A 12,651-nucleotide genomic window follows, 5' to 3' on the forward strand; every position below is an offset into this window, starting at 1 on the left:
ATGTAACGAAATGACATATCAGGTGGAACAATAATTTGAAAAAAGTTGGCTATCCACTCACTTGGATAGACAACCAAATAAACAACAATGCAAGCGTTTAAAATCAGAGCCAAACAGAAGGGCCAGTTAGACCATATTGGTTTACGGTATGGGGCTCCTTTCGAAAATACATATGCAAGTATAATATACTGAAAACTGGATATAGCAAACATCGTGTAATTCTCATAACAACCTAAGTGGTCTTCTCCCTCTGGCCGAAAAGGTGTGTACCAAGACTGCTTGTGTAGTTGGAACCAGCCTGCAAAAAAAAAAAAAAAAAAAAAAAAAAAAAAAAAAAAAAAAAAAAAAAAACACAATAAGGATGATTTTGCAATTAATTTTGATTCAATTTTAACTTACTAGTGACCTGAAATGTAACCACTACGACTAGGTGAAGCAGAAGAGAGGTTAAAGGCGTTGGTGATATGAGTGAATTAAGTGGCACTTGTTTATTGAGTTGGCCATCATAGGCATCTGTTTTACCAAAGAAGAATGCAAATACCGATATTAAGCCAAGATCGATATAGAGATATTGTTTATCTGTTAAATTCGAATCGATCGAGTATAGTATCATTACAGATATAAACTGTACTAACGAATAGGCGGCCATATATTTGAATATACCAAATGAAGTAACCAAAGCGGCGCGGCCTTCCTTTATAACATTTGGTACGGCTGCAATCGTAGGGTTACGGGATGTGAATGGCGACGCAATTGATGATTCACTATCACTCAATGATATACCCGTGTGTGCTACCTTTAAAGCACCACAGTCGTTAGCCCCATCTCCGCACATCGCAACATAATAGTCCAAATTTTGAAGCTCCATCACTAGAGATTGCTTTTGTTCCGGTGACATACGCGCATAAATTGCTCCCCGAGTCAAGATGATTTCCATTTGCTGCGGAAATTGATTCTGTACAATTTGCCATGTCTTGCCATCCATGGCAAATATATATTGACGGCGCCAGTTAGCTTCATTACGTATGACAGCTTCTGCTCCATCATCGCCATCGATATCGTTATGCGTCCATGTATCTATAGTCTTTACGCTTGTCAAACTGTTGCTATTGGGTAGCACACTTGATGTACAACTTAGGCCTCCATTTACTAATGAATTGGTTGAATTTGATAGATGATCCATATTTAGTACGAATTCACCAGCAGAAAATGCTCTATTACCATTCAGTGCGGGTGAACACGCCTTACTACTCAAATCAAGAGTATACTGAAGCTCATATTGACAAACATGTTCTTCAGCATTCGATTTGTCAAAGGCTCTTGGTAAGGGCACGGCATGGACTGTGATAACTGCCTGCGTGTCGCTCACAATACCACAGTCCCGAGCGACACTCATTGCAGTTAATATATTATCACCTGTAACCATAATTGTGCGTATATTTGCCTGATTGAGTGAGTTTATAACTGTCGATGTATCGGGCTTAAGACGATTTTCAAGAATTACAAAGCCTAAAAATTCCAAACTGACCTCGACCTCCTCACGAGAAAGCCTCTGTATCTTTGTGTAATTCATCTTCGGGTTGAAGGTTTTATATGCCATGGCAATAACGCGGAAACCTTTCTTTGCAAAAATTGATAGTTGTTGAGTATAGTCGTTCGGTATACTCTGTGGCAGACACAATTGTTGCAGCATTTCAGGAGAACCCTTGCAGTATACATTGAATCCTTGAGCGCTGAGACAACGCGTTATTACTGACATACGCTGTAGAGTGGATGTAAATGGGAACTGTCTTACAATTCCATGATCAAAATTTTTCTCAGTTTTAAATAATCCAATGTTGGCCAATAGATCATCTACTGAATCCTGTCGCAATACGGATGATCCTGTTGACATTCCCTCTTTTCGGGATAACTTTGTTTCGTCTCGAGTGGGCTGCCGCAAAATTGTTGGATAGATCAGTCCATACTTCTCGTTTTCAGGTATATTATTTGAATCTTCAAGTACCCAACCGGTCGACTCAAACATCTTAAGATCCAAGGGATCACCCATCATTGTACCATTCATAAACGTAATTGAATGGCACGTGACCATCCCAAACAGAAAATGATCGTATGGTAATCGCATAACATCTTTAAGGGGTATTTGAAACTGATTTGTCGACGATTTTGGTACAACGCCCCACATATCCAAACCATCCTCTGTCAAAGTTCCAGTCTGCACAACAAAACATAATTTTAAAAAAAGTATAATTTTTAACAGTATTTGCGCCAAACCTTGTCAAAGCAACAGCAATCAATACTGCCTGCCACGTTGATGGATCGCGGAGATATACAAAATATGTTATTAGCTTTTAGGCGTTTTTGAGCATAAAACCGGCCAACGGACATAGCCGCCGGTAATGCTGGCGGTACCACAATTGTAATAAGGTCCAACGATTCGACCACAATCTTAACCGTGTCTGTACCACGCAATATCTTTGAAGAACAATTATATATAAAAGTTGGTAAAAGATAAAACGAAATAAATAATTTACCTTTGTGACAAGAGTATATATAAAACCAATGCAGGCAATTAACGCTAAAAACTGAATAAATTTGTACGAATCCTGTTCAAACTTATAGTCCACTGGTGGTGGATAGAGTATAGAGCGTATCAATCCTCCTTTTGCCGTTATGTTTCCTGTATTTATAATAAAAGCTAGCACCTTTTTAGACCCAATATATCGAGTTTGTATAACTTTAGTGCCACAAAACAGAGTGTGACGTGCATGTTCTTTTTTATCAAATATAACATCTCGCTTCATCGGAAGTGGTGTTTTAGTAACTGGTACACTCTCTCCAGTTAGCATTGATTCGTCTAGGATACAGTTGCCGGATAATAACACTGCGTCACAGTGCATTGTGCAACCGGCTGATGGTATTTCAATAATATCACCAGGCACTAGCATTTTCGTATCCACTTCTATCGATTCTCCTTTCGCGTTGACCATCCATGCATTTCCCGTATTCAGAACTGTTTGTTGCAAATCATCTTGATTCTAGAATTATATTTTACAGTTGGTAAAGCGATCATTAAAATGCTGTATTTATACAAATTTTGATATTACCTTCTTTGTTTGTAGAATAGACATTGATATGCCAAATATAGACATTAATAAGATTACGCAGGCATAGTAGTAATAGTCATATGTAAACCAAAGGATAACCGAAAATATTTGAAACACATAAAAAGGATTGAGAACTTCTAAAAATAGTAAAGTCTTCACATCTTTCAGGGGCACTGTTATTTCATTTTCACCAAATACAATACGGCGTGCGAGCTGCTCTTGCGTAGTTAAGCCACGTTGCTGATGGTAATAGGAGCAGGGCACATTTACGTCCAATCCGTTGATCTTTTGAAAGTTGTTGACGCTGCTTTCCCACACATAAACAAGTTGCTTGCATCGGAATGTTTTTAAGGATCGGCAACCTAGAAAACAAATTAAATACACACTAGTTGGTAGCATCGTTTTCTTAAGAACTAGTAAGTACCGACTTGATAATGTAATGGAATGTATTTTCTTTTTATAGTTACGAAGTACTACTACCAACTACAACAGACGACATCTCTCGAACCCCCAAAAAGGCATATACTTTGTAAATCGTATGCCCAAGTACTTAACAAATACACACATATACATTTATGCAATTTTAGTTTTCTTTTATTTCATGTACCTTTAAAATGCGCTGAAGATATGTGAACTGGTAGTTGAAGTTTCTTTTCATCAACTTCCTCTCCCATTTTCTGGAGCAGTTTTCTGCAATTGCAAAAAAAAAAAAAATAATAATAAAAAATTAATTGCAAAGCAAGAGGAATAATTAAAGTAAATAACTACTTGAGCTGTTGTATATCCAATGTGCAGACATGTTTAACATGATACACCTTGTGATTTCCTTGATAGTCCTCTTCGATAAGTACTTGTTGTGCCTCCTCCAACGGACACGGCTGGCATGTGGCTAGCAAATACCAATGACGCCACCAATGCAATACCAGCCGTAGTATTCCACCAGTTAGGATGATGCATATCCAGCATAAAAATGTGCGGATATGCGAGCGTCGATATCCACTGACTTTCATTTCATCTGGCTGATCGCGGTTTAAGATGGCATTGCATGATTTCGGATCTGAAAAATTAAGTTTTGGAATATGCATCAATATCTTTAAATCTATCTATCTACCTTTAAACCTAATTATATACACATACGTATTTTTGTTATTCATCAGACCTTTTTAACATAATTTTTTTTTACTAACATACCTCGCAAAGTATTGCAGCTCATCATCAGTTTAGCCTAAATTGACAGCTTGTAATCAGGGTATGTCTGCAAAGTGGCATAACATGTAATGAAGTCTCACGATCCAGATGATATATTATTAAAGATAATGTAAATTCTTGCTACTTGATCAGTTTATCCATACTCACTCCCTCTCACACACAAGACTAATTTTTCTGTAATTATTGGATGCCGAGGAAAATAGAATACACGATTATACCCAACAAGGTTGCAAAATTACGAGCCCCTAATACACTTCCACGATGATAAAAAAAAACAATTGATAAGAACTGACGTGCATTTGTTTCACTTAACATAATATATGTACGTGTAAAAGTAAATACATAGAGTAACTATATATATATATATATATATATATATAAAGAACCTAGCTGAATGTAAACTCCAGTTAAGGTTTTTAAAAAATTATATATAGTCACAAATCACTTATTCATTATTTCATTGCTGACACACAAATACACACATTGTTGGTTAATTAATACAATCGTTAGTAAATACATACATACATATTTATCGATAAAAGTTTAATACTATACAAAAGAACTTCAGAGTACAAAGACTGGTTCATTGTTTCAAATGTTCATTGTGAGCAAACATGCAAAAGCATGAATCGATAAAAGTTAAAAATTAAATTCGAACTACTAAAATGAACACTAGTTCATATATGTATTTATATTTATTATTTATAAGGTATTTTTTATATTCATTCACGAAAGTGAATTAGTATATTGCTTTTGTCCGTCTTTTCCATATGACACCTTTTTTAGGCGCTATTAAAGCTAGAGAAATGGGGAACGCATATTCGTGTATATCTCCGATTTTGTGTTTTCCCGATCCGCCCACTAGGGGCGTGGCAAATCGGAAAATGCATTTTTCGACATGCCAGAAATCATATTAGTTGAAGAGCTAGAAAGCTGAAATCTGGAATGTAAATCCGCGTCGACCACCTAAAATCACGTGCTATGATGGCATATATGTATATGTATCTACGCCCATTGGAAAATATAGTGATTTTTCAAATTCTGCTATATTTTGGACACTATTGACGCAAGAGACCTCAAATTTTGTATATATGTATACTCAGGCTGACCATCCAAGACCAAAGAGCTTCGACGGATATGTATGTATGTCCGCTCACAGGGGGCGTGGAAAAACACAAAAGTTTATAGCTCCTAAAGTATGTATAATAGCTAAAAGCTTCAAATTTTTATCAAATTTTTTTGAGCCAATTTTGCAATTAGGGTACCATAAGCCCGTTCTAAGACCTCAGAGCTTAACTTCGCCCAGTAGAGCTTAACTTCGAAACCAAATTGCTGATGAGATGTGAATGAGTATTTCACAGTCGGTAACGTCCGACTGCAATGTTTTTGCTTTAAATAGGATTACCCTTATATCATACTTTCACCAACACCTATGTAGTTAGAACGTTGCAGTTGGGCGTTACCGACAGTTAGTTTTTCTCAATTTTCCACGCCCCTAATAGGCGTAGACACTTCATTTTTGGTCAGCTGATAAAACAAGCGGAATTAACGGTAACATAGCAGCAAAATTTGTATGCTTACGCTAAATATTGATTCGGACATCAATATGCGCCTAGAAGATTCATAACGCTATTATTAATCGAAACTGAATCTTAACTAATTAGTAATTACGTTACAGCAAATAAACTGAATCGCACACACCGAAGAACAGCGATAACGCACTAATAACGACTACGTCCCAGAAATCTGAAGGCACTGATTCGACAGTGAAAGCCCTAAGCAAGGAAAGTATAATTGAAACGGTGATGTGTGAGCAAGTAGAGAAGGCAATCTTATTTTTATTCAGTTAACAAAATTACCTAAAACTATTTAATTATAATAATTAAATTTATGGAATTATCTGGGGAAGAATCTCAAAAGTACAAATACAAAGAGCCATTTAAATTCGTCACAGGTCTCCATATAAAAATCCTATCCAGCACTATTCGGATGTTATGGTATGTAAGATAACCTAATCTAATTGATTTTGCTATCCAAGAAAATGCTGAAAACATATTTATGGAGAACGGGCTTGAAATGACCTGATTTCACTCGAAAAGTAGTTATGCCAGTACAAAAAAAGTTTCAGAGATAGATAAGGAAAAGGTATCCAACATTATATATGTGATCAAATAGTTGCTTTTCTGTGGTCATTTTAGTTTATATGCATACTGTACCCCCTAAATTTGTATACACTATGGCTTTGTGAAAGGTATGTAAGAAGCAGAAGGAATCATCGCAGACCACATAAAGTATATATGTATATTCTTGATCAGGGCGACGAGTTAAATCGATGTAGCCTAGTCCGATCTCAAAAGATATATGAGCTAGAGAGCCGAACTTTTACATGCATACTCGTGTATACCGTACGACAAATTACGACAAATTATTTAACAAGTAAATTCTCATCATGTTGCCTACACTGCAGCTCAGCCCAAGCGCAATCCCTGCTCACTGCTTAGTTAGCAAAGCATGAATGCATGTAAATGTATGTGAGTATAAATTAATTGCAGAATGATTAGAATATCAGCTTCGAGCGCTTAGGGTATCTCCTACTCGAGCAGTCTCGACTAGAGCCTTCTTACCTGTTAAAGCTAGAACGCTGAAATTTTGCACATGAGCTAATGCTACGATACTATAAAGATTGATGAAAAACTATATGTCTCCACCTACTAGGGGCGTGAAAAATTGGACCTGAAGATATAATGTCTACCGACGTTAGAGACCTGAAATTTGGTATATATACTCCGGTAGACCACACAAGATGAAAAAACTATGGCGGATATATTTCCGTCGAGTACATCGAATTATTTTTCATATCACAAATTAGCCCAATAAGTAAGTATACGATTTCGTCTATACTTTTTCTTGCTCCGTCCAAACACACTGACGGATTGGCATATCTGGATGAACTCATCTCGTTTTCCAAAACCAATATTCCCAGATTATCCATTTTCAATGATCTAATGGTATACATATATTAGAGATATTATTGATGCTTACAATGGGGAATTCAGATACTTCGAAGTGGTAGGTGGCTCTACACGAAATATGTGTTGTTTTTTTTTGCACTCTGAACCCATTCCCAATAGGAAATCAGGGTATAATGGCTTTGTTAAAAGTATGTAATAAAGATATAAAAAATGACTATATCGACTCAGCTACTATAATCGCTCTGCGATGCTTCTTTCTGCCTGTTACATATGTACATTTTCTCAAAATCATTATACCATGATTTCCCATTTTCCATGGGTTCAGGGTATAATTATGCTAACATATAATAAATATGTTTACCTACCCTTCATTAACAACTGGGAGTTCTGTAGCTGAAAATCTTCATCGGGATCGAAATTGGGACTCAACCTATCATTCGGCTGCTTAGCAATTGAATTTGTTTCCTTAGCCATTGGGATTGATTTTACAGGTGTATTAAGGCTGTTTTTATTATTGTTGTTGGTAATTTTAGTTGGCTTGGCGTAGGTCCGATTTGTATCAATATTGATTCGCGTGGGGGCCAGGAATGAGTCCTCGACGTCCAGTTGCTGTACGGGTGAATGCCACCAATTAAGTTTCAACAGATTATTCTTGGTAGCAATACACGGCAAGTGCAGCAACTTCTCTCGCTCTGCTTGCTCAACGTTGCTTTCCGATAACGGCTGCAGTAACAAAAGCTCGGGGGGTACAACTTCTGCAATAGGGCATCCGCCATTTTCACTTTGGTTGGCAGACATTGTTGTTGGTGAGACCAATTTATATTAAAATAAATTATTAACGCTTTTTTGATTGCTTAATTCTCACTTTTTTAATTTGCTTTATTATATATATGATATATATATATGATACCTAACGCAAAAGTCGAGCAGGTCTGTCAACTGCACAGCTCTTGTGCGTGCCGCCTTAGCAAAAAATGTGATCGAGCAACATTTTTAAAGAATGGTTTAATCGGGCGTCTTTGCATATTTATATGATATGGCATGATTTAAGTGAAAACGATTCCAAAAGCAAATCGTTTTTAGACGTTTTCTCTTACGTAGGCGCAACGTACGAAATCCGTACGGGCAATTGGCAGGCCAGTTCCCATTTACAAATAATTTGCATTGATCACATGGCCAAGAAATTAGTTTTAATCATCCAAAGTTTGCGCTGGCATTGACCAGTAGCAGATGCCACGCTGCGGCCAGTGTTTTTTGATGTTGTCCTCCGCTGCCTACACTCTTCTCAAAATAGAATTGTTTTACGTAATCCTTTTGAAGTAAGGAAAAATCAATCAGAACATCAGTCAATACGAATATTGTCACATATCTTCTTTGATTAGCGCAGCTTCCGTCGCCGACAGCACCCTCTGGCTGTTTGCGCAACCTTCTCTTAAATGGCCCGATGTGCTGCTGCTTCTCGGTTGCACTTTGAACTGAATGCATTACGTTTCGACTAGAAGGCAATACAACACAATGAATTGCCAAAGGTTTAAATATGTTATGTATCAATACCAAGTCCGCCGTGTCTCAATTTTACAATTTTTACATTTGTGCGCATCAAATACATACACTTGGAATATTTGATAAAATCTATGGAGTATATTTTGAATTTTTCTCTTTAAATTTCACAAATATGTAACACTCACTGAATTGTCTTTGTATTTATCGCTGAAAAGTTAAAATTCGATTGATAATTCCATCATATTTAAGAACTTTTCATAACTTTGCATAATAAGAACTTTTCAGGGCATATGTATGTAATTTCACCTAATATGGCTCTAACGACCACGTTGATGATCATTATTTGTATGTTAAAAGATCGGTGTATTGTATTGTTGTTGTGTTATTAGAAAAAAATTCTTTACGCTCATTGCTTGATGAGTAATAATGAATAACATATTCATCGCGATAGTGCAGTCCAACCACATGTGATTTTTCATACACTTTACACCGTAGATAATCTGAAATAAAAAAAGTTGGTTAAGATACATTTAATATAAACAGAAAAATAGAAATGTTAGCTCTCGAATGTTGATTCGATTAGCCTTTCTGATGCGCCAAATACTATTTCCGAATAATCGATATGCATTATGTATGAATGTGGGTATCTAAATACTACCGATTTGCAGCTTTGGTGCTGTGAGTACTTGAACATATGAATTTAATTTAAACAGCTATGTATGTACATACATATTTACATATGTAGATACAATGTGGGCACTGCGGATCATGAAATACTTCTAAGTGACATAACTAAAATTTGCATACGATTTCATGTTGATATGCGGTGTCAAACAAAACATATACATATGTATGTAGCTACTATAAAAGCTTAAAACAAACCGTTAAATTTATATGTATAAGTCCTTTGAGCATGTGCTTCGTCTGTCCCATAATACTTTCATACTTCTTATTTAGGTTTTAAAAAACTTAACTTACACTTCCACGCGTTTTTTTTCGGCTGTAACTTGCAAGCAAAGTTTGTGCATGTGTGTATAAGCACATCTGTATTTAGAGTAGCTAAATACGTGTCCGATAATTTACTGTGCCGTGCTATCGAGTTTTCTTCGAAAATATACCAAATATATTTTGGTATCAGTATTTTATCATAGGCATACATTAATATTTTTATTAAATATCGTATATTTCAAATATAAATGTAAATTTATCAAATTTAACGATTTTATGTGTTCATAATTGATAAGAATTAGTTAAGTTTAAGCAAATATACTATACATTTATACACCCTAAGCACATTATAAATGGGAAATCAGGTTTTGTGAAAAGTATGTAACAGGTAGAAGGAAAAATCGCAGTCCCCATAAAGTATATATATTCTTGATCACGGCGACGAGCTGAGTCGATATAGCCCTGCCAGTCTGTCCGTCCGTCAGGCCCTCCGTCCGCTCGTCCGTATGAGTGCGTCGATCTCAGAAATTATAAGAGCTAGAGAGCTGAAATTTGGCATGCATACTCGAGTGTACCATACAACCACTAACCCCAGAGCACATAGACTGGTACGTAGTGTAAAGCGTTTTGCTTTTAAATTATAGATTCGGGCTACAAAAAGCCGAGATGGTCAACTATTGAACAAAAGTTGCCTCTATGCTCAACGTTTCCTTTGCTCTCTCTCGGTGCTCTCAGGTCTCTCAAGTATGTTTATGTATGTTTGCCTGTGCACATGTATATCTTGTGTATATGATGTTTTAATGTATATTGTGCTTTAATTTACGCACATTACTAACCCATTTTGACTTGCATACTGCGTTTTCTTCACGCTGCGGAATTTCTGCATCAAAATATTTGAAAAGTAAGAAAACTCTAGTCGAGACTGCTCGTTATGAGATACCCTGAACCCTCCAATCTGATATTCTACTCACTCTGCACTTCTTTTAGGCACACATACTGTCGGCAAAAAATGTTTAGTTACACAACGTTCAGGGAAATCAGGGTATAATGGGTTTGCTCAAAGTATGTAACAGGCAGAAGGAGGCGGTGCAGACCCCACAAAGTAAATATATTCTTGATCAGAGCGATGAGCTGAGTCGATTTGGTCCTGTCCGTCCGTCTGTCCATATGTACGAACGCGTCGATCTCAGAAGATATAAGAGCTAGAGACTTCAAATTTTTTTTTTTTTTTTAAATATCCGTATATACAGCGCGTATATCGAGTTTATCACTAAAAAACAATAGCTCATTCCGATGTTTTTTATCGATAAGAAACTTTATCGAAGATCAGTTATAAAATTACATCTTTAAAGCTACAGTCTCACAATTTAAAATGTATATTAAGATGCATTTTATACACTTTCGGTTTTTGTTAAAATTTACACACCACCCGTATATACGCCTCCTCACACTCATATTTGTAAAAGGCATACTTCAAATACTAGAGACTTGTGCTTCGGAATATACACACATTTAAACAATAAAATTACGTTCTGAAAGTTTTATTAAGATCGTACGTCTAGAAATAAAATTATTCAACAAATAAATTCTCAAATTCTCAAGCGCAGTCGCCTGTATAGGTGTGCTTGTGTTTGTTTGTATGCGTGTGTGTGTGTGTTATTATTGAAATATCAGTTACTCGAAGGGTTCAGAGGATCTCGTAGTCGAGAAGTCTCGACTAGGCTTTCTTACTTGTTCGACTTAACTGTATTAAAAAGTGATTCAATGAAACAAAATAAAAGTGTTGATGCGATCTTTTAAATTATATATTTGGCCACCTAAAATCCTTATCACTAACTTATTTCAATAAAAACAGTTGTTTTAGACCAAATAATATGTAACAGAAAAAAAAAAGAAAAACATTCCAAAAAAACTATCTATAAATATGTATTAATATTTAGTAGGACCGCCTTTTGCAGAAATTACTGCAAGCACTCGACGACGCATATTACGCACTAGAGTTTGGTGTGATTTTTGGTGATTTTAACCCACTCGGAGCTCATAACTGACTTTAGGGAATCTTTTGAGGATATTTTATATTTTCGGATCCTTTCATCTAGTAAATTGACGTCTGGAGACTGTGGCGGAGTATGTAACTGCTTTGTGTTAAATAAAAGCCACTCCCTCATAAGAGGGTCATTATCTTCTTGAAAATAATAATCTCCGTCATCTAACTGGAGCTGAGTCGCGCTCTCCTTAAGATTATTTTTCAATACTCCCAAATAGTAATGTTCATCCATTTTGGTATCTATAAATACCAGTTTTCCAACTGCAGATGTGGACATACACCCCCAGACCATCGCGTTCCCGCCTCCATGCTTCACTGTTGCAGTTAAATTTTTTTTAGCTGTAGAGCAGTATTGCGTTTTCTCCATACTTTTTGAGCCCCATCTGATCCAAAAATGTTAAATTTAGATTCGTCACTCCAAGTTACTCACTCCCAAAAGTTTGGCTTCTTTAGGTGCTTCTGAGCAAATTCTAGGCGTTTTAGAAATATATCCTTCTGTATATTTGGCGCAGATGTTTTTGGATGTTATTAGGGATGTTATTAGGGCAGGATTTGGCGTTTATCTCTGACACTCAACTTGAAGTGTTGCCGTTTTTCCGTAGTGTACCTAAACTTTTTGGGCTGCGGTGCAGTGTGGGCAATATAATACGAATTTATTTGTTGAATAATTTAATTTCAAGACATACGATCGTGTAGAAGATATAATTAAATAACTAGCTTTCAAAAGGTAAAACCCCTAATAAAATATAGGGAGTAGCTATCGATTTTTAGTGATAAACTCGATATGCGAGTGATATACACGGAACCAGGAAAAAAACTTCAAGTCTCTAGCTTCTGAGATCGACGCGTGCATACATACGGACGA

General features: G+C 36.3%; 1 protein-coding gene across 1 annotated transcript; it reads right to left on the reverse strand.

Moving 5' to 3' along the window:
* Positions 1 to 465: 465 nt before the first annotated feature.
* Positions 466 to 8,120, reverse strand: anne (polyamine-transporting ATPase anne boleyn). Its single transcript, XM_030389978.2, is given in 8 exon segments — positions 466 to 938; positions 941 to 2,215; positions 2,275 to 2,475; positions 2,535 to 3,038; positions 3,108 to 3,469; positions 3,715 to 3,797; positions 3,876 to 4,164; positions 7,654 to 8,120. Coding segments are annotated over 8 exon segments (3,270 nt in total). The 5' UTR covers positions 8,087 to 8,120; the 3' UTR covers positions 466 to 815.
* Positions 8,121 to 12,651: the final 4,531 nt, after the last annotated feature.

This window comes from Drosophila navojoa, chromosome 6 (genome assembly GCF_054131105.1).
Source record: "Drosophila navojoa isolate 15081-1374.11 chromosome 6, UAZ_NAV_1.0, whole genome shotgun sequence".
Taxonomy (NCBI): Eukaryota; Metazoa; Arthropoda; class Insecta; order Diptera; family Drosophilidae; genus Drosophila; species Drosophila navojoa.